This window comes from Cloeon dipterum, chromosome X, assembly GCF_949628265.1.
Source record: "Cloeon dipterum chromosome X, ieCloDipt1.1, whole genome shotgun sequence".
NCBI classification, from domain to species: domain Eukaryota; kingdom Metazoa; phylum Arthropoda; class Insecta; order Ephemeroptera; family Baetidae; genus Cloeon; species Cloeon dipterum.
Window position 1 is genome coordinate 7,671,506 of NC_088790.1, and position 24,853 is coordinate 7,696,358.

At 42.4% G+C, this 24,853-nt stretch overlaps 4 protein-coding genes across 14 annotated transcripts in view; 2 read left to right on the plus strand and 2 right to left on the minus strand.

Moving 5' to 3' along the window:
• Positions 1 to 1,319: 1,319 nt before the first annotated feature.
• Positions 1,320 to 4,330, minus strand: LOC135946031 (cysteine-rich hydrophobic domain-containing protein 2). The gene is made up of 4 exons (XM_065494047.1): positions 4,006 to 4,330; positions 3,670 to 3,880; positions 2,794 to 2,910; positions 1,320 to 2,740 (listed from the first exon to the last, which is right to left on the minus strand). Exons 1-4 carry the CDS (start codon positions 4,119 to 4,121, stop codon positions 2,690 to 2,692), a joined length of 495 nt encoding a protein of 164 aa, XP_065350119.1. The 5' UTR covers positions 4,122 to 4,330; the 3' UTR covers positions 1,320 to 2,689.
• Positions 4,331 to 4,457: 127 nt separating this feature from the next.
• LOC135946027 (zinc finger protein 532-like) lies at positions 4,458 to 8,634 on the plus strand. Of its 2 annotated transcripts, none has more exons than XM_065494040.1 (6): positions 4,458 to 4,711; positions 5,195 to 5,327; positions 5,385 to 5,530; positions 5,588 to 5,812; positions 5,874 to 6,501; positions 7,146 to 8,634. In XM_065494040.1, exons 2-6 carry the CDS (start codon positions 5,202 to 5,204, stop codon positions 8,241 to 8,243), a joined length of 2,223 nt encoding a protein of 740 aa, XP_065350112.1. In that variant the 5' UTR covers positions 4,458 to 4,711; positions 5,195 to 5,201; the 3' UTR covers positions 8,244 to 8,634. The 2 variants fall into 2 exon arrangements, with proteins under 2 accessions (XP_065350112.1, XP_065350113.1); XM_065494041.1 differs by lacking the exon at positions 4,458 to 4,711 and adding an exon at positions 4,756 to 4,840.
• Positions 8,635 to 9,000: 366 nt separating this feature from the next.
• Positions 9,001 to 19,082, plus strand: LOC135946025 (band 4.1-like protein 4). Of its 6 annotated transcripts, none has more exons than XM_065494034.1 (22): positions 9,001 to 9,376; positions 13,290 to 13,437; positions 13,500 to 13,604; positions 13,723 to 13,765; positions 13,857 to 13,935; positions 14,164 to 14,261; positions 14,387 to 14,507; positions 14,570 to 14,657; positions 14,717 to 14,805; positions 14,864 to 14,927; positions 14,980 to 15,131; positions 15,191 to 15,309; positions 15,365 to 15,446; positions 15,769 to 15,981; positions 16,121 to 16,270; positions 16,329 to 16,532; positions 16,937 to 17,146; positions 17,216 to 17,386; positions 17,485 to 17,682; positions 17,755 to 18,037; positions 18,144 to 18,277; positions 18,453 to 19,082. In XM_065494034.1, the coding sequence occupies exons 2-22, from the start codon at positions 13,351 to 13,353 to the stop codon at positions 18,592 to 18,594; spliced, it is 2,832 nt and encodes a 943-aa protein (XP_065350106.1). In that variant the 5' UTR covers positions 9,001 to 9,376; positions 13,290 to 13,350; the 3' UTR covers positions 18,595 to 19,082. The 6 variants fall into 6 exon arrangements, with proteins under 6 accessions (XP_065350106.1, XP_065350109.1, XP_065350110.1 ...); XM_065494037.1 differs by having other exon boundaries at positions 18,466 to 19,082; XM_065494038.1 differs by having other exon boundaries at positions 18,373 to 18,483.
• The window catches only part of para (paralytic), a 40,916-nt gene continuing 35,123 nt past the window's right edge, over positions 19,061 to 24,853 (minus strand). For all 5 annotated transcript variants that reach the window (XM_065494020.1, XM_065494018.1, XM_065494022.1 and 2 more), the window contains exons 33-35: positions 24,559 to 24,666; positions 24,224 to 24,494; positions 19,061 to 23,770 (exon numbers count right to left, since the gene is read on the minus strand). In XM_065494020.1, the coding sequence (XP_065350092.1) occupies positions 22,626 to 23,770; positions 24,224 to 24,494; positions 24,559 to 24,666 (1,524 nt within the window). In that variant the 3' untranslated portion in view covers positions 19,061 to 22,625. The remainder of the gene's footprint in view (positions 23,771 to 24,223; positions 24,495 to 24,558; positions 24,667 to 24,853) is intronic.

A 24,853-nucleotide genomic window follows, 5' to 3' on the forward strand; every position in this document is an offset into this window, starting at 1 on the left:
GTTTCGTTTTGCAAAAGCGCAAAGGTATTGGAGAGGTGCTGCGTTACACAAAATTAAATTTTCAATAAAAGGCTTTTAACTCGAGCTCGAGGGAGAGCCCCTTCAAAGTTCGCTCAGCCTCTTGTGTCGCACCTTTTATCTCGCGCCTTGTGCGCCAGAGATTTTCCAAGTTTTCGTTTCCTCCTGCGTGTGCCTTTCTCTGCTTCTAATTCAGTTCCCTCGGATGCTTATTTATCGTCGACAAGCAGACGATTTCGCACTGAACACAATTTCCAAGGCACACAGGTGCGAATTGATAAAGGTTGATCACGGCCTTTGTGTAACTTCAGCTCCCAAAGCAATAGGGGCAGTTGAAAATCTATTACCGGGTTTAATACAATTTAGGAACCACAGGTGAGTCAAGCAATATTCTTGCCACTTCATTGAATAATGATGAACTCACTGTCAGGTGCAACCACGACTATAAAGGTCAGAAGTCTTTTACTCTTTGGCGTGTTCCCCTTGTTTGCCACCCTTTGGTGCGCGAGCACATCTGACACAAAAGATTCCCTCTGTGCTAAAAACTTCAGTCCCTGCTCCCACACACAATAAAAGTTTCGCACCTCTCCCTCCGTGGACACTTTGTGCGCCCTATCTTTTGAGCTTTCCCTTGCCGTAAAACCATAGAGAGGACAACGTGCAGAGTAAAATGTAACCTTTAACTACGTAACTTATTTTAACTCTAATAGAATTGAGGTATATGGAAAAGCAAAGAGACACGCTTGTAACGGTTTATTCCATCTCCTGATTTGTAAAGAGTGACCTACCACACCTGCGTGAGGACTGCGAGTGCAAATTTTGTGAAAACCCAATGAATTTCTACAATTTTCAAGACTGTTATAAAAACAAGTTGTCTCAAGAAATATCGTGTATCCTAATTTATTTTGTCTGTTATTCACTTTTTGTGTTTAATAAATATGTTATCATCATGGAAAAACAAAATCTTGTATTGAATGAAGGAGGCTGATTTAAAACTTGTCTCCAGGTGAGCTAAAACTGTAAATTTCCCTAAGGGGGAAAAAAGAAAATATGAATAAAGTGAGACTGAATCCAATACAGTTATTTCTACTCTATATTTTCTGGTTTTGTCACTCCCAAAATAAATAAAAACGTTAAAATCTCATTATTTTCAAATGTATGGGGCTATAACTATATTATTTATCTTGAAATTTCCCTAAGTTCCTTGCAAGCTGATAAATCAATGCTTTAGTAAATTAAAAAATATATATTTCTTCCTTTTTGAGCCTAACATTCTCTATGTGTTATTTCAAAAAGTCAGATTTACATAATGAATTCAATTTATTTGAAGAGTTCATGCTCAGTTACATATTAATTAATTCCAGCGTAGTAATAATAATCAGTATCATTGATCAGCTCGTTATGGCCACATGAGTTTTGAGACAGTATTGAATCATTCCAACGATGATACCAAATTAGTTTTCCATCAAGGAGAAAGGAAACAATAGTTGATGTAAAGATTAAAATATATCTGATATCATTTTTTGAAAATAATTTTGAAATCTGCTGGAAGCTGCTTCTTCTCCAGTTTCATAATGTTAACAATTATTGTAGCACATCCTCACAGCGAGTGGCGGCTAATGATTGCACTGCTTGCAGATCAAACATCTCCATTTTTCATGATATATTATACATATTTAACATACATTTAAGTAAATAGTCACAATAAGCTTGTCACGAGTTGTAAAAGTATTTGTCAGGTTGGGCGCACTCTCATACTTGTGCTATTACAAGAAATGTTAATTTCTACATGGTGCTTTAAATTTGTGTGCTTGAATCGTGGCAAAATGTGCGAGCAGACATTGGGAGCACTCATTTGGAAATAGCAAATATATTAAACACGACAGTTTCTAAATCTACCTATATGCAATAATGTACTCCTTGCAAAACACCCATATCACATTTCATTTAAAATCATCATCAATTTTAATAAAAATCTCCATTTTATTGTACATACACGATAGCAAAGTTGCAACAGCATTGTCACTGCAAGCAAATTCTGAGAGTGAGAGTGGCGACCCAACCCCTGAGTAAACCGTTTTTGCCAACTAGAGTATCTCAATGTCTATGATATCGACGAGACTGCTCAAAAGTTAAAATTTAAATGGATGTATTCGTATTTTCCGCTCCATAATTCTGGATGGTGAAAAGTGGGGAGTAAATTGTGAACTCTCTTGAAATTTATCCACACTGTTTTTAAGATTTTCTCAAAGCTAGTTAGGCGTTGCAAATTGGCACCAAAACAATTTCAAAAGCAAACATTTCTTTTAACCATATCAATGAAACTTTTCTCATACTTAGCTTGTGACGCCACTCTGCTAATCAGAAAGAAGTCGTTTTCCCACACACTACTGGCCTCTTAACCCAGATATTTACACCATTCCACAATAGTTAAGCATACACATATCTCAATTTCCAACCATTTTAAATTCAGTTTTTGAGCCGCCTTGACCCTTATTTAACGAGTATAATCAAAGACTCTAATAATTGAATTAATTGCTAGCAAAGACCAAGGGGTGCCCATTACTGCTATGATCACTTTGAAAGGCTAAAAATAAATAAATTGTGATACTTTCCTACTGCCTAGATGTAATGTACATTCAGGAACGGTAAAAATGCTGTCTGGAAGCCATCAATCTGGTCTGTAGATTGGAATTTTCGGTACAAACTCCACAAGCAAAACCTGCATCAAATTATGCAATTCTGATTCTGCTTTCCATCAATTTTACTACTCACATATTCCATCATTGACGACGAGTCACACCTTCTTTTGGCTAGTCTCCAATGAAGCCCTAATTTGTTATACAGCCTTGAGTTCTCATAGTCCAGCAGCTTGGTCAGGGATGATTGTGCCTGAAACATTTACATAATAATAATGATTAATGATGTATGACACGAGTTTCTCGAGGCAAAATAAAACATATGAAACGACACCAAGAACGCTCATTTCTGACCACTTTAATTAAAATCTAATATTTTTAGCTGTACTACAACTTCAAAGTTTTTAAGATGTTGTTGCCACGTTAATGGATCATATTTAGGCTATTTTGGTTTTTCAAACTTTTTTACTAGGGTATTCCAGTTTTTTTTTGCAACGTTCGACCTGATTTTTGTGAGCTTGATCTTTGACCTACGAAGTTTGTTACCAAGAGCAAATTGTTTGGCGTTAATTGTCGGAAATGTATTTCATATTTATTAAATCTACCTCAGTCCAGGCAATTAAGATTTGAAAATCACCTTTTCAACAAAAAGCAAGTTTAAGCCCCTGTAAAATAGGCAATCTTAAAAATTTAGACACCATATTTTAGTGTGCAATACTAAGGCAACACCTCTAGAAAATTCTTCCATGCCAACGGGGTTTAGAAAATGTATAATATCAAACTACAAATAACTGATTCGGCTCATTTGATTAAGAAGCCAAGGATCTCCGGAATAAACAATAATAATTTATTCTTGGGCTATAAATGAAAAAACAATATAATTTGTAAACATTTTACGAGCTCCATAATTATGAAAAATGTGATGTATTTATTTAAAATACATAATCAGTTCCCAATAATGTCATAGGTCATATATTGCTGCTAGCTCTTTCTCGAGAAATGATTTCCTTACCCTTCTACTGAGGCATACAACTGGCCACAGGGAGCAGCCAAGGGTGCAACAGCAGCACACACATCCGCACAGCAGCCACCGCACATTGACAGGTAGAGTTTTGCGGAGTTCACTGTTGATCCTTGTGATCGTTGCTTGGAATTCTTCTGGAGCCACTCGAGAGACAAGACCAGATGGGAATTCTGTGTTAAAGACATTGCTCAAGCCAAATCTGAAAATAGAAAAATCATTTGAAGAGAGGGTGTTGAAATGGTACACACATAACTTTGTAATTGGAGCAGGACACTGCGCAATTATTTTGAGCAGTGATAACGGGAAGATCGAGTGGCAACTCACATTGTCATGTTCCCTGCGCCTCTGACGACTACTGGATCAGGAGCAGTCATCGCGTGGTAATTTTCATCGAGATTTGTTTCCTCCTCTTCCTCGTAAATAGCGTCGAAATCTGCCATCTTTTCTTCGAAGACGATCCACAGTCTTCGACTTCGACCCGGATCTTTGCAAACCCTCTTCAGCACAGACGAGGGCGAATGGCACAAAAGTTAAAAAAATAATTTCAATTTCGTTAGCTTCAGAGGCATCGTCGACACGCTTCGACTCAACCTAAAAGTGTTTATGAAAACAATAACAGAAATTTTTGTCTGAGGCAGCACCAGCCTATTTCCCAAGAAAGAGACGTGAACAGCTGCGCACCACTGCGCACGGCAGTAAACATTTGGGCATTCAAATGCTGCCGCCTTGCGCAGTAATCGCAGCTGTATGAATTCAAATATGGCGCCTCAGGCAAACTATGGCATCTCTTCGGAGCGCACGCTGTTTATTATTGGATAAAAATATCATAGGAGCGCATCCTCGGCGGTCGACAAGCGAGACGGAAGAATCGAATCTTCAACCCTGGTTGGTTTGGTATGAGGGTGTGGATGTTGCTGCGGGCCCTTGAAGCCAAATTTCGGGGAAATTTGATCGGGCACCTTGCAAAACCTGGTTTAAATCGCGGGTTTCGTTGCAAATTGTTTGATCTCGACCAGCACACACACCACAGGTGAGACGCAAAGCGCATGGTTCAATAATACAAAGCCGGCAAAATGTGTGTACGTGCAACTAAAGCATGTGAACATGACGATTTCAGGCGTCTGAATTTCCCCTTGCAGCTGCAATTACCCTTCATACCGTTAGTTGCAATTGAATGGATTTGTCGCCATTGGTCTTACTGTTTTTATTTGAAGTATCGTATTGAAATAAGTTTGTTCTTTATTTTTGAATGATTGCAACAACTGAGCTGTATTATTTTGTTCAATGTATTACAAAATTTGTGACGTTCATTTTTATCTGACGTGTGATGATGGCAAATTGATTTTTCACTTGGTCACAGAATACGCCCTTTTTACCATTAACTTTTGATTTCACAATAATTTGAATTAGAAATTAATATGAAGTTATAGTTGTTAGTCTTTTTATTGATTTGTTGTATTTTCTTACTGATAAAAGAACAAAATCAGCTTCATTATTATTTGTTCATATTCAGATAAAAAATGAAGAGAAGCAGTTTGCAAACTACGAGAGTAAGTCGGACACTGAAAAGAACACCAACAAGGAAGCAAGTGTCTGAGAGAAACTCTAGTCCAGACTTGCAATCAGTTGCCAAAAAAAGAAACACGGTAATTTCAGGTCAGGTACTGATTTGCTTAGCTTTTAATTTTCCTTCCTCGTTTCAGACAAACACTATTACTGAGGAGATGATTGGGAAGTTTGTGCATGAAAGATTAACTCGGAACTCTCATGTTTTTCTTCCATCCCCTGCACCGATTCACTTGAAGTTTGAATCTAGTTGGCTGCACAAATGCGAAGATTGCGGTGATGCGTAAGTAAACTGTAGGTAGTTCAAAGGGAAATTGTTCAGTGGAAGGTATTTTTCTAGGTTCCTTAATGAGGAGACTTTCAAACAGCACGTAACTCGCCGCACCATGAAAATCACAGTGTGCGATGTCGGCCAAGATAGTGAAGTGTATTACAACCGATGCAACTTCTTGGGTGGAATGAGAAAGCAAGGCAGGAATCAGCAAGTGATCGACAAACTGAACATCAAGGTGGAGCCGCTCATCAAAGAGCTGTCCCATAAGTTGAGTGGAGGAGACATTGATCTGTAAGTATACTGCTCAATTTAGTTGAGGATTTCATTAAAACTAACTTCAAAACTCTCATAGAGCCTCGTTGAAAAAGAATTCGGAGGAGTTCTACAAGCAGGTCCAGGCCAATATAAGAACCAACAAAGCAAGCAGCCTTGATATCATCGGCAGCGAAGCTAACTCTCAGCCCAGGGCAAAGAGCGGTCCCATCAAATCCACTATGAGCAAACCGGATTCCAACCAGATTGAGCCCTTTGGTATGAAGTGCCCAGAGTGCGACTTGCCAATGGCCACGAGGCTCAGGCTGAAGCAGCATCTGGACTTTGAGGGGCCTGAACCTAAAATCTGCGCCATTTGCCACCTGCCGATGCCTAACAAGTGCAGTTTGAAGGCGCACGAGAGGCTGCATGAGGCAGCGAGCCAGTCTGCGGACCACTCATTCATGTGCCCAGACTGCGGCGTTCAGTTTCTCTCTCGGGACACGCTCTTGACCCACATCCATCAGGATTGCATGCACGGCTTTCTCAGTGCAACCTTCCAGTGTCCTCAGTGCTGCAAACTGCTCTCCTCGTCTATTAGCTTAGAAGCGCATTTGCTTAATGAGCACACAGAAAAGGTCTATAAGTGCAGTATTTGCCACTTAGTGGAGTCAAGTCCCGAGGACATAGCCAAGCACATATCGCAGAATCACGTTGAGAATGGCAGGGTAAGCATTGAAATCTGTGTTTGCTGTTTTATTTATTTATTTATAATTTTTATTGGAAAATGGCCAGATGTATTTAGATAGACAATCACTGTGATAAACTTTCCAATTAAAACAAAATAATTATTAGACCGTTAAATTTGGAAATAAGCGCAATGTTATTGTTAAATAAATTTGGCCAAAATACACCATAATTGAATTATATTAAATATTTTTTCAAAGGTAATAAAAAAGAATTATGTTTTGGTATTATTTTTTTAAAGAACACCATCAAATACTTAAAAATATTATTTTCCTCTGGCACATTAAGTTTATGAAAGTTTGATGATTGATGCTTGCTTTCTCCTGTTTTCAAAGTGTTACATACCGTTTTAAAACCACCCTTAGCCGTATTGCGTCAATTTTATTTTAAAAGTAAAGATTTGCACATTCCAATATAAGCTTAAAACCTGTGAACTCATATTTTCAATTAAAATTCAAGGAGGCAGAACTGCAGTACAATTGGTAGTTAAGGGTAGCAATAACAGATTGAGTATTAGTTTGGTCTTAGTGTAGATTACTAAATATTTATGATAAGAAAAGTTAAGTGTTATTTTCTTCTCCAAACTTGTTTACTGTTGACTCACGTGCAGTTTTAACAATTTCAGACTACTGCCAAGAAAGTGATTTTCAACAACTGCGAACTCTGCCCAGGAAGGTACATAAAAAGCAATGACATCCTTTTCCACGTCCACAAGCACGCAGAAGAAGCAGACTCTTTAGTTTGCTACGTCTGTGCGCCCTGTAATGTGTACGTGGAGACTAAGGAGGAGTTCCGCGAGCACAAGCAACTCTGCAAGCAATCTGTTTCCAAATTCAGCACTCTTGAGGTGGGGAAAAGTGAAAAACCAAAGAGCAAGCAAAGCAGCCCAGACCTCACTGACGAGGCCGACTCGCGATCCTCGACGCCACCTAAGAAGAAAATGAAATCCGACATAGGCCCGCGACGCAAGTCGGACGAGGATCTGCCGCCGGCCAAAAAGAACTGCATCCGTTGTGGTGGCCCAACTAAAGCGACCAAGAACGCCGCCTGCATGTACTGCCGTTCTAGCAGGGTAAGCGTGTTGTCAGACGACAGCCCCTTCAAGCAGCGCCTCACCATCACGCAGCGCGGCATCGCGGTCGAGGAGATCGACACGGACGCATTTGAGGACGCGATCCTAGGCAAGAAAAAGGCCGATGACATTTACAACTGCTACATCTGCAAGGAGAAGCTGGTCAGCAAGTATGGTGACGTGGAGCACCACTTCCAGGAAAAGCACTGCATCAACTTCACCAGCAAGAAGATCAACACCAAGAACTTTAAGGTCCAGCTTGAATCCATGAAGAACGAGTTTATGGAGAAGTGCAAGAGTGATTTCAGCTGCAAGTCGTGCCTGTTCAAGACACAGAATGAGACCGAATTCAACCGCCACTTGCTGGAGCACAAACCACTAAAACCGATCTCGTACATATGCAAAAATTGCGACATCAGCTTCGCCATGAAGTCGTGCCTTGCCATGCATCTGGAGCAGAAACACAAGGTCACCGACACTGACGTCTACTTGAAAGACACCGACCAGATGATCAACCGAAAGGAGTCGCCCACCATGAAGGAGAACCAATGCCGCGTGTGCTACAAGGAGTTCAACACGGCCCTTGAGATGAACACACACTTCCGCATCCACGGCATGGCCTTCCTGCTGAACAAGACGCGCAGCACCTAACAACGAACCGCTGCGCTGGGAGCGCAGGGAGATGCTAAGAAAAAACAGTGATTCGTTCAATAATAATTGTAGTCCCAATTGCTATACGGTTGAAGTGTCCTCCATAATATACACATTTACAATTTTTAGTACTTAATTATTTTCCTGAATGCAAATATTGCTTGCTGCTTGAATAGCACTTTTGAATCAATTTTGTTACGAGTCTTTCCTGAATAGACCTTTTAGTTTTTCTTTAGCCATCCGTAACTGACGTCAGAAGCTTGCGTGCTTTAATTATTTATAATTATTAATGTTTTCAAGAGATCTTGGAAAACCTTCCGCGAACAAGTAGATAAAATGTACTAAAGATTTGTCAAAATTAAACTGAATTAAAACGCTTAATCCTAATTGATGCGAATGATTTTATTAAGTCGACTTTGCCAATTCCCACAGTTCAAAACTAATTAAGCTGCTTTCAATGCCTTGACTTATTAAGAATAATGATAAAAGAGTCCGCTTCCCCAGACGGTTTTGGGTTACCGCGCTTGCGAAGTGAAATTAAACTCGTCGTGGAATTGAAAAATAGGTTTTTTTGTGCCCGCCGACGGTCGCAACCACAATATTGGATAATCCGATTCTCATCAAACATCAATTGGATAAAGAGATCGCTGCGTGGATAAAGGATAAACTGCGGCTGTTAGGTTGCAAGCCTGGTTACACGGTTGACTTCTCCCCCTTCTCGCTGGCGCTCGCTCGCTCGCTCGACTTCTGATTCCAGCGAGCTTCAGTGCGATCTAGATAGAGTTCGCTGAGTGAGACGGAGAGGTGCACGAACAGGTGTCGGGTCGGTCGGTCGACGGTCGGTCAGCTTTTTTAATACCGTGTCAGGTGAATCATCCACTGGTCCGCTGCAGTTTTTTCTTCGTTATTTATTCACGAGTCGAGGGCAGCAACCCCTTAAATTTCTGCATCCCTCCTCGCCTTTCTTCGCTTCGCAAGCAGCTAGAGGGAGAACGCGCCACAAAATCCTCTCGGCGCTCGCCGTGCGTATTCACCGCTCTCGCGGAGGCAAACGCTCGCTCGCTCTCCCAATGCGAAGGTGCAATTAAACTGAATGCATGGGTTCACGCCAGGAGAATTTTCAACTCTGACAGGTAAGAATGATTTGTGACGTCACACACACCGTACGGTATATATATCGTTCACTGCGTCTTTTCATATTTCATTGCTTCCTCATTGTTAAAATAATCGAGAGCGCGCGCGTTACTTTAATTACCGACTCGAGTAGTGCATCGAGATTTGAACTGTCAAGAAGAAGGTCAATAAACTTGTGGGGGAATATTACGAGTTTTGCGCAGAGAGCGGAGATTTTCGCGGAAACTCTGATTTCTATTAAGCATTAATTGCTCCGACCGAAGGATAGGCGTAATTTTGGTCCGGCACGGAGAATTAATATTTTCCTGGTAACTAATTTTTCTGTGTAGTGTACAATAAAGGCCAGAGCGCGCGGTCGAAGGTGGGAGAGGAGGAACCCACCTTCTTTTTGCCTCTGGTGGAAATCCTCATGAGATCGAGTTTGTTTTAATTATATTTCTACCGATCGTCTGCTTGTTGCCTTGCGTGCGTCTGGTTATTATGGTATATTTTTATATACCTGCTGTAAATTTTTTTCCTCTAACTTGAAGCCCTGAGAAAAAGGTACGTGCCCTGGGGGGTAAGCGGAGCAGTCCGTGAGAATTCACCGTGGATGGACACGGTCTGCCCACAACCCGAGCAATTCAAAAATTCTCCGCCGACACTGCATTTCCATATAATTTAACACGAATTAGTGCAGGCGCAGCGCGCACCTTTTTCCGCGCCGGGTGATAAATTACTACCATTAATATTTCGCATCTACCGCCGAACAAAAGTATACCTGCGCTCGCGATGAAAACAATCTCTTATTCTTGCTTGACTGTATGAAACGGGGTCGAATGCGCTGCATTCTTTCTTTCATCTCGGGCTTTTCTGGCGCGGTGCAATTTAACATATTATTTGATCCGCTTGATGATGTAGTAATTTAGAGCTACGCGCGCGAACTAATTTCTCCTTCCTCTTAACAGATTTCTTGGAATTAACCGGACTCTGCGGCCCCTAAGGAATTTTTAGGCATATTAAACGTTTAGCATTAATTTCACTTAATAACTCTAATAAACAAAATTCAGTCTTAAACTGGTCTAAATCTGATACCGTACGTTTTACTTTAAAATGTTCAGCAAGAATAAAAAATAAATGCTTAAAAAAGAGATCGAGCGCAATATATATTAAAGTTAATGTAGCATAAAAATTCAAGATGATTGCAAAGAGCGACATCAAAGGGCGCAGTATAGCTCAATTCCCATTAGGGAAAAACAATGAAGCAATTATTTAGATTTCTTTTGGGTCCTGGGTATTGCTTCAGACATGACGAGAGCAATTATTCTTCTTCTCTTTTGCGTTTTCATTTTCGCTCTAACCATTATTGTCCGGTTTGATTTTCTTAGAGCGGCAATAATCGGCTAGGAGTACCATACCAACAAATTTTACAAATAACTTAGACGTACGTGACTTGAAAAATGTGTTGAATATTATTTTTCATGGCTCTCTTGGAAATTTTTTCTGACAGAGGGAGCAACGTTTTTACTCAACAAAGGAAAGATGCTGTTTTGTGTTGTTGCCGACGTAAAATACTTTTTGTATTATGCTGTTGTTCCCCCAGCTATTCAAGGTTCTTTTATTGTTGGGCATCTCATTCTTCGAGTGTTAAAGTAATCCTTATGAATGGTGCCCACCAGCAGTCACTTTAATGTATGTCTTTAAGGGTCTTGAACTAATCGAATTAAAGAAAAGCAAAAAGTAAAAAAGCCGAGGAAGCCTTGAATGTCCACCAATATGATTTAAACCGATTATAACTAACATTTAATTTATTTTACCCTGTTATAAAAAGCTTAGATTATTGAGATTATAATTGCAATACCTTGAGGAAGAGAAACTATTACCAATAAATCTAATGGCAATTTACATAGGAATAATTATCAATCATTTTTATGAGAAAAATGTATTTGAATAAAGAGCAAAGACCTGGAGCCTCTGGAATTATTTCTCGGCATATATACAACTCGTTTGTATATATATATATATTTCATGATGACGTTACGTGTTTTACGCATGCACTGGCACCTTGGGGGATTGCAGCAACAAAGTATCGTAAGAAATGACTCTCCAAGCGTGTTGTTGTTTTCCCAGAAAATAGTGCGTATTGTCTCGTAGAAAAGAAACCTTTTTACGTGTATATATATTAAAGCGTGCACTTTCATTGTGGACGTGCACAAAGCTGCCGCGCGCACTGCATTCCCAGCTGAGCATGACATTCCTTTCAGAGAAGCAGATTTTCTGCTCAGCTTGTATAGAAGAGCAGAAAAATGATTGTTCCCTCTTTGTAAATGAAAAGTCTCCGCACCTAACGTTCCCCTTTTTTTTATTTTTCGTTCGCGGCTCTTTGTGCGAGCTCGAAGCAGCAGAACTCATCAGGCTGAGGGGATTTCGCGATGAAAATTCCCAGGGCGTTGATGCCGTGTTTCTCAATATCCACTAATGGAATTTGGCTAATTAACTCGACCCTGCTCGGTGCGGAGGCAAAATTACCGGCGAAAAAACGCGCTCAAGTGTCACACGAACATCACGAAATTGAGACGGCCAGAACGAGATTTTACGGCCGAACGGCAATTATATTATTTCAAACAGGGCGCTTTTTTGGGCGTTTAGGAGAGGAAAATAATAAAAAAGGACCATTATAATGTATCATTGGGCTGCTGAGTCACGAACCATTCAACAACACCTATAAAACAAGACCGGTTTCGCTCGACAGGAGATAAAAATGAAATATGCACACGCATGCACGGTAGCTCATTACACTCGGAACGGAAACTCAGCTCCAGATTTTTCAAATTTAATTGATATTTTAGTACAGCCGCGGGTGAAATTTCAGCAGAGTCGTGGCTGCGGCATTTTTTAGAGTTGAGAGTAACACACTGCTTAGGCTTAATTGAAATAAAAGCTGTTCTGCGTGGTGGCGGAGCGGTGAGTGGTTGGACCGTTCGCTGGCTGCGCCTCCGTTATTTTTTACGCGGATCCATAACTTCTTCTCTTTAAATTGCGCCGAGAGAGCTTCTTGTGGTCCAAATCGCTAGTGATTGTGACAGTTGAATACGCCTCGCTCTCACTGTGCCTGCGCGTTGACGCGAGTCGAAGGTCAAGGGCCTGTCGCGACGACGCCGAGGTGACCCCAGCACACTCGGGATGCACATAAACTTGAGGTTTTCCTGTCTCTCTGCGGCCGTAAAATTTCGGTGGGAATGCTACCGAAAAGCGAGAGGAAGAGGCGAAATTAGAATTTGCATTGTTGATTTTCCCCTTGAATACGTAATTGCCAGCGCGCATAATTATATTCAGCGAAACCTTGAGTAATTCGATTTCTAACGCGTGGAATTACAAAATGATATTCGCAATCAAGTGATGTTGCGCGTTTTCGTCATCTGCGACAAGAATCGCGCGCGCAAAAATGGCAAGGAGACTTGTAGGAAAGAATAGAGCGTTCCCAGCCTTACGTGCGTTAATATGAATGCACGCTAGTGTGCAGAGTCCGTTTGGCCAGGGTCCAGGGACTGAGGAGGTGCTCTCGCACATACTAATGGCGTGATGCGCGCTACAGACAGGGGAAGGGCGCTCTTATACTTAGAACAAATTCACAAAAACTTTTTGCTGAATCCAGGATCAGTTGGAAACCGTGGACAAAGAGCAGCACGCAGACGATATCAGCGATCGGTAAAATCTGATTTTATGGCAGCTCGCTCCGCTCGTTCCGTCATTTCTAGATCAGAAGAAGCAGAAGCAGATGAAGCGATAGGCGCGCGATTCTATAATTTTATATGGAGCCGAGTCTGCACGTGAAGGAATTCACATAAGCAAATTGCTATTGTAGCAGCGCGATGACGACGTCTGTCTCTCTCCCTGCTTTGTTTTTCATTGCGAAACCTTATTTGATTTCAGATCACCTTTCTTGCTCAGGAATGACTCATGACAATTGTGTTGCGACCGAAACGTAGACAATATGAGGTGCTTTGTTTGGAAAAAGTCGCAGAGCTTCCTCTGCAAAATCGTTCTCCTCGACGAGCAAGAGCTGATTCAGGAAATTAATGTGAGCCGCGCGCTGTTTGTCTTGCTTTTTCCACTTCATTTCGTAATCAAACATCTTTGCAGGACTCGACCTCGGGCCAAGAACTTTTAGACACGGTCTTTCGGCATCTGAATCTTTTAGAGACTGCATATTTCGGACTGCGCTACCTGGACCCCTCAAATCAGCCGGTTAGTTGGTTTTCACTCTGCTTGATTCATTGTTTGCTCTGCGGCACTAACTCTCCCACTCAGCGTCGTTCCGCAAACCAATTAGGCTAATTGCTAATGGCTCCTTGTTTGATTCCAGCACTGGTTGGACGTGAACAAAAAAGTAGCGAAACAGTTGAAAGGTAAATACATATATATTTTACGTCTCCTCGCAGATAATTCAAATTTTTCCTGCTCGAATTCTTTCATAACGAGAAGCTCTTTTTCTTCCAGGCTCAGATCTCTTTACGCTTTACTTTGGTGTCAAGTTTTACGCGGTCGACCCGTGCAAGCTGCTCGAAGAAATCACAAGGTAATAATTCAGTCATTCAATTTACGCAGTTAGTATGTGGGTCGTGTAAAACCTAATTGTTTAATGAGAATTTATATACTGGCGGGGGGACTGGAGCCATTTCATCAATTGAAATACGATCTCGCACTAAAGCTTTAACAGCAGGGAGGCCGGCGCACATTTCAACCACGCACCAACCAACCTTTGGAAGAAGGTTAATTCGGTTCGTGTTACTTTCTTTTGTTGCAGGTATCAGTTCTTCCTGCAAGTAAAACAAGACATTCTCCAAGGTAGATTGCCTGTGACGTTTGACTTGGCAACTGAACTTGGCGCCTATGTCATCCAATGTGAGTCGCTCATGGGATCAATTTTATTTCACACACGGGTTTAATTATTTTCCTTCCGTGCCAAATAATTTGAATTTACAAGTGCGAGTCAAACGGTGATTTACGTTTGATTTTTACATGTGCAGCTGAGCTCGGTGATTTTGATCCGCGGCGTCATTCCCACGGATATGTGTCCGAATTTCAATTGGTCTCTAATCAAACGTTCGAGCTGGAGAGCAGAATATCGGATCTACACAAGGGTTTAATGTGAGCCTGCTCAATTTAAGATGTAGATAGTCGCAGATTTTGACATTTTTTGCCCTTCTCAGTGGACAAATTCCAGCAGTCGCCGAGTTGAATTACTTGGAAAAAGTCAAATGTTTGGATATGTACGGTGTGGATCTTCATCCAGTGCTGGTAAATAATTTTTTGAAAAAATATTGTGTGAAATTATAATTTTAGCATCCGATTATTAGGGTGAAGACAATGTTGAGTACTTTCTTGGACTCACGCCTAGTGGAATAATAGTGCTTAGAAATAAAACCAAAGTGGGCAATTATTTATGGTGAGACATTAATAATTAAAATTGTGAGTTTAGCTTCATGTTGGTTTATCTCTCGCAGGCCCAGGATTACCAAAGTTTACTTCAAAGTGAGATACTTCATGCTGCGGGTGTGCGATAAAAATGTGAGTATCTCTAGCAAGGGCAATAAACAGTGAGCGCAAATAAATATTTTAGAACGAAGAAACAACGTACGGTTTTGAGACTCCCTCTAAGCAAGCGTGCAAACATTTGTGGAAGTGCTGTGTCGAGCATCATGCCTTCTTTAGACTTTTGCAAGTAACGCCGGCCTCTTCAGATAATTTATTCTCGTCCAGATTTAGATACAGGTACTTGAACGATATTGATCAGCGTGCGTTACGGCGTGAAATATATTCCCTGCTTGCAGTGGCCGGACGGAAAAGCAAGCGCAGTTGGACGCGCAAATGAGAATCAGGAGCCCGCCCCAATTTTCCCGAACCCCTAGCAGAAGACACCAAAGAAGAGTCGTCGAGGGAGCTCAAGAATGTAAGCTCATTATTCACGAAATCCACTCCCGTCTATGCAACTCACTCTTTCGCAGGTCCGAAAATCGTCGATGAAAACTTGAAGCAGGAAATGATGCTCCTCAATACCAAAATTATTTCGATACCACAACCTGTTTGGTAATTAAAATTCATTAGTCTATCAAAAATCAACAAACAAAATTAGATATTTCAATAGTAAAATCAATAACTCCTTGCATTTTTATGACAGCAAAAAGTGAATATAAATATTTTGCACGCTCTCTTAAAAACAGCAACTGATAAATAAATTTGATTAAATTATTTTAATAAACGCAGATATGCGTGCAACACTGAATCTACAATTCCTCAATTTTGAAATATTTTTTATGCTTCTCTCGCAGTCAATTTTCTTGCCGTACACTTTTTATTATAATATTTTTCACATTTCTCGCCAAAATTTAATTCATTAATCTTTCTTCAGTGCACCTGAAATGCACAGCACCTCCATGCCCAACGGGTCAGACTCGCCCAAGTCGACGAGAAGCGCGCCATGGACCAAACCAAGAGGACTATACACTGGATCTGCGAGTCCCAGGTCGGTGCGTTCTGCGGGCCACAGACCCATGTTCCAAAACTACCACCGACGCTCGGACAGCGTTGAAAGTCAAACGTCGATCGACAAAGAAGTCAAAAGGTAATTTGACACTTCTGGGAAACAATAATCGCAAGCTAGATTGCTTCCTATTGCTCACTTCCCTTGAGGAATTCCCATATTAGTAGACTCATTAAAGTAACTGTCGAGCCCGGAAACTTAATAAACAAATTTACCTCAGGCACAGGAGAAGGAGCAAAAGAGGCTCAGACAATGAAAGTGAGCACTCAAAGACCTCAGGTCGTTCCCACCGTCACCGGCACCGCAGAGAATCTGACACGGAGAACGACAGTCATAGGCACTCCCGCCGGCACAGCAGCAGCAGACACAGGTTGCTTTGAGAAACAAATACGCTATGAGACAGCAAATCTAATTTGCTACGGTTCCAGGCATAGTAGTAACTACGAACTGGTCGATTCGGAAGAAATGTGGAGGAAGGTGCAGCGGCAGCTGGATGAGAGCCGCGCGCAAATTCATCAAGCCACCGTTATCAGGGATTTGGGCTCCACCAGGCATGCCGCCTACTCAAACGCGATAGACACTACTTCTGAACCGGCGTACAATCTTCACAAGAGGAAACATAGGAAACACAGGTGCTTCAATCTGTCATCCTTAGTTACAAAGCAAATGATTCCATTATTTTACTAATTCTTGCAAATTTTCAATTTTTAATAAATTTGCTACTGACTTAAACAAGTATGGAAGTATTAGGACATAATATTTGGGCAATATGCGAGACTGAAGTGTTTCAGATAGCAAATTTTCAATGCAGAAGATACATTTCCGCGAAATAAAAATTTTTGCTCGTTTATCTTGCCTAAGGAATAATTAAAAGGGAAAAATGCAACACTTTACTTTATCGTACATTTTTAATGATCGTTACAAGCTTTAGTTGTTTACTGTGACTTTTCTTGGGGAAAAAAGATTTTTAATCCTTTTATAGTCGATTTGTAGAGCAGAAATGTGTTAAAGTGCGCATCACGTCATTATTTTTCAGGTCGAGGTCTCCCTCCAGTAGAAATGCGGCGTTGCCGGAGGAAATAAAGCGGCAGCTTGAGTTCGACCTGGTGGACACAGAAGGCATGCCGGAGGACAGGCTGCGCGAGATCGATTACAAAGTGGTGGAAACGAGGTCAAAATCATTAAAACCCAAGATTTCCGCAGCCACGAATAAGCACCGCCATCGCTCGCCGCGGAGCGTGAATGGGTAAATAGGCAGCTGCTTTGAAGTTTGTGTCGACGAGGTGTATATGTTTGTCGTGTGTCATTATTGCAGCATGGGCAAAGAACAGCCACCTGACAATGGTGACAGTCCTCCTCCCCCATACTCTCCCCCTCAGAATGCAAATAGCAATGGTTCGGAGGAGAATGTGCGATTAAATAGCGGTCTTTCCTTCTCTCTGGCATGCGACTCTGACAATGTTATTAACAACAATTCCGCTCCAAGGTTAGGCAGATATTAATGCTGTTTGTGCATTTTGTGTTTTAATTAAATTGTCACGAACCCTCATCTCAAATTTAACCCGCGATTAATGTGACTTGCAGACTGGATGCCGACGAAAACTACAGCTTGCCGCCGTACGAAACCTCTTACAGACCCCCATACCTCAATTCTTCCATAAATTATAACGCACCCAGTTCACTCAGCTTGCCGAACGGCAACTTGAAAATAGGAGCAAGGCAGCAACACAACAGTCTCGACAACAACTTCAACCCGGCCGCGGACGTGAACAGCTCTTATAGGTGAGTTGCGTTTAATTTGCGCGCGTGGCGCCACTTTTTTCCGCTTTGCTGATTTTCATTTGCCTTTCCCAGACTCGACGACAACGCGAGATATCGACAGAGCCCAATGTCAAACGTCAGTAATGCACAGCCGTCGCACTCGCGCTTGAATATTCTCCGCACTCACGCGGCAAATTCCCCATCGTTTCTGCCCTCACCTGTTGGCCCTTACCTCCCTCATGTGTCGCTGTATGAAAAAAATCAATATGCAAAGCCGGCACCACGCAGTCCAGAGAGTGTACGCAGCACCCGGTCCACCCCTGCGTCTGTGTGGATGCGACCCAAACAGCACATGAAAGAGGCAACATATGTCAAGGTATGTTTCATACACGTACTCGCAAGTGTGAAAATCGATTTTGCGGTTGAGCCAATCGGAGAAAACTCTAATTCAACCGTGACGCCCCTCTTTTGTCGTTTTGCAGACCGCCGACCAGAAAATCGAGCCTGATGACCGCAGCCCCTCCCTCGACCGGTGCTCCAGAAACCGCTCTTCCAGCCTGGAACTCGTGCTGTCGCCCCTGATCCAAAGTACCAAAGACCACTACAGCAACCAGCAGTAAGTACCAAACTCGACACGACTGTGACGACGCGAAAAGTCCTGTTTTCTAGTTATGTGACGTGAGGCTATTTCATTTGCTGTGCTTTTTATAGTTAACGGACGTAGACTCGATTTTTCTCTCTCAGCCAATCACGTTTTATGGGCTTACCTAATGGACAATTTCGATATGCTGGTTTGATTCGCAGACCCCTGCTCGAAGTATAAAAGACATGGGCCCGCAGTCATCCGCCGCGCGATCCTTTGACGGCCCCAGCAAATTGATGCCAAAACCCAACAAGCCCGACTTATCCCACGAGATGAGCACAGAACTCTAAATCTTCGCTGTATTTATTGTTACACTCAATCAAACTTCTACCAATTACCTAGAGCCGGTGTTTTTACTACTTCAGATAAAAAGTTTCTAAAATGAGAAGCAATTAATGTGTGATTTTTATAATCTATGTGTAACTTTGTTTTTTAAGGAACTTTAAATATATTTGTCTCTTTTGCTGTCTTTTGGCAAGAGCTATTTATTCAAAGAAAACTTTTGACTCAAAAGTTGATGTGGATTTTTCTGAAAGCATTTAAAAATTCTATAACATGTATGCTAATAATTTTAAGTTTTGATGTAAACCTTTAACTTTTGGCACGTTGTAGAGAAGCGACCCGACTTTTTGTAGCACTCGCGCAACGATATTATAACGATGAATTACTCTGAGATTCTATATCATTCTACGATTCTTGTGTTCATGTGCGAGAGAAAAGCTGCGACGTGTGGGGTTGAAAAATAAACACGACCACTTTTTAAAGCAACATTTCATAATTTTATACTTTTATTTAAACCTCCATTCTGATAACTTAACGTTAGATAATTCTTTAGATCTAATTCATGAAAATCTTAGCCCCCTTTTTATTTTTAATGCCAAGGCTAAAATCAGAAACAGTGCATATATTGTTTAAAGCTCAGTTATTTGAATTAAATATAACCCTTTAATTTTTGTCAGCCCTTCGCAATTTCTGGAACGAAATTCTTGATAGAGCAGAGAGCTGCTTGTGTTTTGTGTTCCTTTTGCAATCACACAGGAGAGCTGCAACGGACCGCGTGCGGAAGGCGGTAGAAATGTGTGTGTATATGGGTCAAATGTGTGTGTGTGAGTGAGTGTGTGTGTGTCCACCGAATGCATTTTTCATGTAATCCATCAAATTTTGATGCCGCGGCGTGGATAATATTATAATTATCTGTGTCTCGTCGAAAGGAGCGGAACTCAATAAGGAGTCATCACTACCACAAATTGACACCCGATTACAAATTTTTGAAGCGGATTTTCTTCCTCTAGACTGATATAAAGCATAGTATCGTATCCTATTATATCTAGGTAAAGGAGAGTTTGTGACATTCATATACTGCGCTGGATTGGTCTGATTGATTTGTTCGAATTCTACACAAACACACAAATCTCTCTCTGATAAATTTTTTATTTTCCATCAGCACGATGACAAATTCACTGTAGCAGAAATTCCTCCTTACAAATTGAGAATTGGGATTGACAAATCATTGGATCGAAGTAGTGACCGCGCTCGAGAGGACCGTGGGGAAGAGGGAGCCGGTGGCCATCGGCAGTGGGGAACTGCGCCGAGGGCTCTTGAACGGACCGGTCCGTTGCGGTCGCCTCTCACGCGCTCACAGCTTTCCACGTTTTCGATTCGTTGAATTCCAATAGGAGCGTTCGTATGTGAACAGAGGAGCGTGGAATCGCCGCCTTCCGCGAATTACATTATCGCTTGCTTTTTTCTCTAAAGACAAATCAACAAAATGCATACTCTCCAAGCAGCATTATATAAGGAGTCATAATTTGATGCTTTGATTTACGCGCTATAATTCGTGCGAAATCCATAGCAAGCATTAATTAATGTTTGTATTTCTCTTTTTTTAAAACTCTTTATTTGCAGCACGTAAGTTCTTTGTCAAAATTGGGGAAGTGATAATTTTGGCAAAGAGTCCAGCAGCTTTTCAGCTGAAAACGCGTTCATTGTGTGAGTGTAGCTGTTACTTTTAAATTCTTTTCTCTCTTTTTTTATCTTAACAAATTCTCGTAATCTCTCTTTCTCTTTCTGCTATGGAAATCCCGAATTTCTACACTGGCCAAGAAAACAAATTCGTAGCCGTACATTATAGCAAAAGAACAGTGCGAGTTTTTCCATACATCATCAATGGGTTTGATTTGTTATTTCTTTCTTGAAACTTCAGCCAAGCACATAATAGGTTTTACTTCATTAATCGCTTGTTAAAAATTTTGTTGCGTATTTTTTCTCACATAAAGGTTTGATGTCGTGTGTGTGTTTCTGAGTGTGTTTGTGTATGTTTCTTGCGTCATCATATTCGTTTTTCACACTGTTACAGTTCTTTAAGTTCTTTTTGCCGTTTTTCTTTTCCTTCACACTGCAATTATTTTTATGCTTTTCTTGTAAAATCAATTGTTGCAATTTATTTAGAAAAATAACAAGTGAAAAAGAGCATGCAAAAACAACAACATATCCTACTGCAAAAAGTTCATCGTCGCATATTCATTCAGTTCAAATATAGAACTTGTTGTGTTTTACTTTTTGTGAGTCTTGTTTAATTATTTATTGTGTGTAGTCAAATTAATTACTTTTGCGTGTTCATTTTTTTGGTTGTTGTTGTTGTTGTGTCGTACATTGCCGCCATATAATGCGTTTGCTTTTTATGAAACCGGATCAAAGACTCGCTCAATAATTTGAAAATACGAAACAACGCAATCAATGCTGTCGGGTGTATTTTCCACGTACGTTATTATAAAGTACCATAGTGGAACGTAATATAAAAATAAGGCGATCGGAACTCCATGCACACAAACACGCGCGCACTCAAGAGTCTTATCGTTAGTCTATTTAGTATTTTATGCAATTATTTTTGTGTGCTGAGGGGGCAGGCGCGCCGTCCGGCGGCGGGCAGGCGTGTCCGGGGAAGAATCTGCCTGCGGGCGCGCGGCGCGGACGCTCGCTCGCGCCCCCTCAGCTTTTATATTCTGTTGTTGCAAGCTGGAGTTCCATTTTTTGTGTTAATTTATTTAAAAAGTAGCAAATTTTATAGCTCGCGCTAAGCACACTTTTCATGCACCACTTTCCATCGCACCACTTTTCACTGAATGCAAGAACCAGTGCGTCCTGATTGACGAGCGCGGACGACGAGAGACGCGTACGCGTGCGTGTCCGTTCGGTTCTTTGGGCGCGCGCGGCGTCTCCCGTGCGCTCACCGCGAAAATTTCACGTCGCACACCACTGTTGTTGTGAATCGATTTAGATTTGTGACGAACAGTGCGTGGTCAACAACTTTTTCTCTTCTCTTGACGGTGGTGTAGTTGTACGAGCTACGTGAGTGATTTTTGCGAGAATTTATCAATTGGTCTGTCTGCACCTCTGGAAGCAGCGAATGTTGTACAAAGTGTCTATTCAATAAATGGCATTTATTGTAAAACGAATCAAACTCCCGTACGCCTTAGTTGAAAAATTTCTCAATCAAAGCCGAAACGCTGAGAAGATTGTAAACTGGTTGGAAAATCAAAGGTGGCGCAAGTTGGGGGGTGAGTGTTGAGAGTGAACAAGAGTAGAACACAAAATTTCCTTTTAGCAGCAGCTGCAGCGTCGTGTGAGTGTGTGTTTCGCAACACGTCCACGTTTTCTTTTACATGCGCGCTATACTTATCGCTCTCCTTTTCTCTCGCTCTCTCTCTCTCTCCTGCCTTCTTGCATAATCATTACATTTTACATCTCCTTCCGAGCGGTCGAATGGGGAGCAGAGAGAAAATCGAAAATCGGGAGCAGGAGGAGGAGCAAATCTCTAGTCATCACAATTTTTGCAGCGAGTGTGTTTTGTGTGTGATTTTCGTGAGAGTGTGAGTGTATAGGTATTTTATAATCGTAAACAGGCAGCGGAGATCAAAAGCGAGCGTGTGTGTGAGTGAGTTGTTATATTTTTCGAGTGTGTGTGTCGTGTTGTGTTCGTTATTAATTTTTTTCCTTTTGTTCTTGCTTCCGAGAAATGAACGTAAAAACAGGAGGGCTCAATACAATATTTTTTTTCCAACAATACTTGTGTGTGTTTAACAACCGATCAAGAAAACGGGATCGTAACGAGTGTTCGTCCTCTCTCGCCAGTTGGCTACGGAGGCGACCGTCGGCTGCTGCAGCAGCAGCAACTTGCGGGTCAGCCTCGCGGCGTGTGTGTGATTGTGCGAGAGCCCGAACTCACGCCAGTCATTCAGCAGCGTTGTTTGGCTCGACACCGTCGTCCGCCCGGCGAGTGTTGTTACTCGGGCGTGGTGTCCAGCGCACGGGGTGGCCTGTCTCAGACATCGGTCGAGCGCGACGTCACGCTCGGCGAGCGTGAGTGCTGCAGCACGACGCGGTGTCCGTTCTTGGTGGAGAAGCCGTCGCTCTCGACGACTACAGAGGTCTGCGCGGTGGTACCGCCGCGGCCGCCGTCGGCGCCGCCAGCCTCGTCGGGCGCATTCGAGTCGGACGCGTCGCCGGCCTCGTTCTCGCTCTGCGACTGCGCCTTGTTGCGCGCGTTTTTGTGCTTGCGCCACGCGTTCTGGATCAGCCGCGCGCAGTACTCCTCGCGCTGCCGCCACAGCGTCGACGACACCGGCTCGTAGCCGGCCTCGCCGGGCCGCGTGTTCACCTCGCCCAGCTCGGCCGTCTCCTCGATGGGGCTGCCCTTGCGGGCGAAGAAGTCCTTGGTCAGCGCGTCCAGAATGTCCACGCAGAACATGAGGTCGCCCTTGCAAATAGGGATGTCCATCGACACGATTTTGTACTTGTTGGGCTTGTGGATCTGCAGCGGCGGCTCCAGCACGTCGAGGAAGTCGGACAGCTGGTCGTAGCGGATGTACTGCGTGCCGTCCGGATCGAACTGCTGCCAGATCTCGTAGTACATGTCGTAGTCGTCGTCGGTCAGGCCCTCCTGCACGTCCTCCGTCGCCTGCGAGTAGTTCTCCAAGATGACGGCGATGTACATGTTTATCACGATCAAGAAGCTGATCACCAGGTAGGACAGCAGGAACGTGATTCCGACCGTGCTGCTGCCGCAGTTGCCCGGGTTGCCGATCTCCGGGTCCGGCAGCTCGCAATCCTCCTCGTTAATGATGCCGTCCAGCACGCCGTCCCAGCCGGCCGAGGTGGACATCTGGAAGAGCAGGATCATCGACTGGCCGAACGTCTTGAAGTTGTACACGTCGTCCAGACCACTCTTGTCCTTGACGTGCATGAAGAAGGACATGCCGAAGATGGCGAAGATGAACATGACCAGGAAGAGCAGCAGGCAGATGTTGAACAGCGCCGGCAGCGACATGGCCAGAGCGAAGAGCAACGTCCTAATGCCCTTTGCACCCTTCACTAAGCGCAGCACTCGGCCCACTTTGGCGACTCTCACCACTCGCAGCAAGGTGGGCGACACAAAGTACTTCTCGATCAGGTCGCTCAGCACCAAGCCTGCGGACATGATCAAACTCTATGCATCTCTAGGAGACTTTGGTCGTAAAATGATTATTTAAAACCGATTTTTTTTTTAGTGACAAAAACGGAAACTTTGAAGAATGAATTGTTTTAAATAAACGATTAATTTACTCATCAGGCGTTTTTCGCTCAAAAGTATTTAAAAACCTCCTAACTTTAATGATGATTTTCGGCTGAAAACCTTGAAAAACTGGACATTTTCGCAACAACTTAAACCAAGCTCCAAAAGTCGATTTTTAGGTCTTAAAAATAAATTTTTGAGTCGTACGTAAATCTACAGTTCCAAGGGAGAAAGCCGAAAAACAGCACGTTAAGCGGGTTGCGTTCCCAATATAAACGAATTATGCAACGTGCTAACCACAAGTGCTTAGCAGGTTGCATACTTTATATTTCTAGTAAGACTACGATAAAATCAATTATATCTGTTACCTAAGATTGAGAGAATCACAACTACAAAGTCGAACAGGTTCCACGGCTCTTTGAAGTAGTGGTAGCGCAGAGCAAAAATTTTCATCAGGCATTCCGACGAGAATATCACAATGAATATCGAGTTCAGGACATCCAGCATCAGAGTGAAGCTATGCGATTGCTGGTAGTGATCCATAGTCATGGTCAACATGTTGAAGCCAATGAACAACATGATAATCATGTCGAACTTCTTGTTTGTGACGATTTCGAAGACGATCGCTTGCGGCCTCCACTGCGAACATAAATTTTGGCAAGTTGCAGGATCGACCGACCGATTCGCGCATGTGATAGTTTACCCGTGGTCGCGGCGTCGCCTTCAGCGGCTTCTTTGAGCCCATCTTTTTCATGGCGTTGTAGTACTTTTTCTGGTCGTCTGTCATGAACATCTCAAGCGATCCCCCTGCGTGCATAGAAAAATGATATAAAATTTCATGTTCCAACTGAAATCGCTGTTTATTTTTTCTCTTTTTTTATTGAATAAATGCTATATTTTTTCAGGCATAGAGGAGCCAAAGTTACATACTGTGAATTAGATGTGCTTGATAAACGCTTCAGTAAAAAAATAGATGCATGTAATTTTTGTACAGGTTG

Excerpts from the sequence above, each read along its gene's own strand:
- LOC135946031 (XM_065494047.1), bottom strand. The coding sequence starts at position 4,121 with ATGGCAGATTTCGACGCTATTTACGAGGAAGAGGAGGAAACAAATCTC. Across the intron at positions 3,881-4,005 it reads GGCGCAGGGAACATGACAAT|ATTTGGCTTGAGCAATGTCT; the intron begins GTGAGTTGCCAC and ends TTCTATTTTCAG. Across the intron at positions 2,911-3,669 it reads TTGTATGCCTCAGTAGAAGG|GCACAATCATCCCTGACCAA; the intron begins GTAAGGAAATCA and ends TAAATGTTTCAG.
- LOC135946027 (XM_065494040.1), top strand. The coding sequence starts at position 5,202 with ATGAAGAGAAGCAGTTTGCAAACTACGAGAGTAAGTCGGACACTGAAA. Across the intron at positions 5,328-5,384 it reads TTGCCAAAAAAAGAAACACG|ACAAACACTATTACTGAGGA; the intron begins GTAATTTCAGGT and ends TCCTCGTTTCAG. Across the intron at positions 5,531-5,587 it reads TGCGAAGATTGCGGTGATGC|GTTCCTTAATGAGGAGACTT; the intron begins GTAAGTAAACTG and ends GTATTTTTCTAG.
- LOC135946025 (XM_065494034.1), top strand. The coding sequence starts at position 13,351 with ATGAGGTGCTTTGTTTGGAAAAAGTCGCAGAGCTTCCTCTGCAAAATC. Across the intron at positions 15,310-15,364 it reads CGTCGAGGGAGCTCAAGAAT|GTCCGAAAATCGTCGATGAA; the intron begins GTAAGCTCATTA and ends ACTCTTTCGCAG. Across the intron at positions 17,387-17,484 it reads AACAACAATTCCGCTCCAAG|ACTGGATGCCGACGAAAACT; the intron begins GTTAGGCAGATA and ends TGTGACTTGCAG.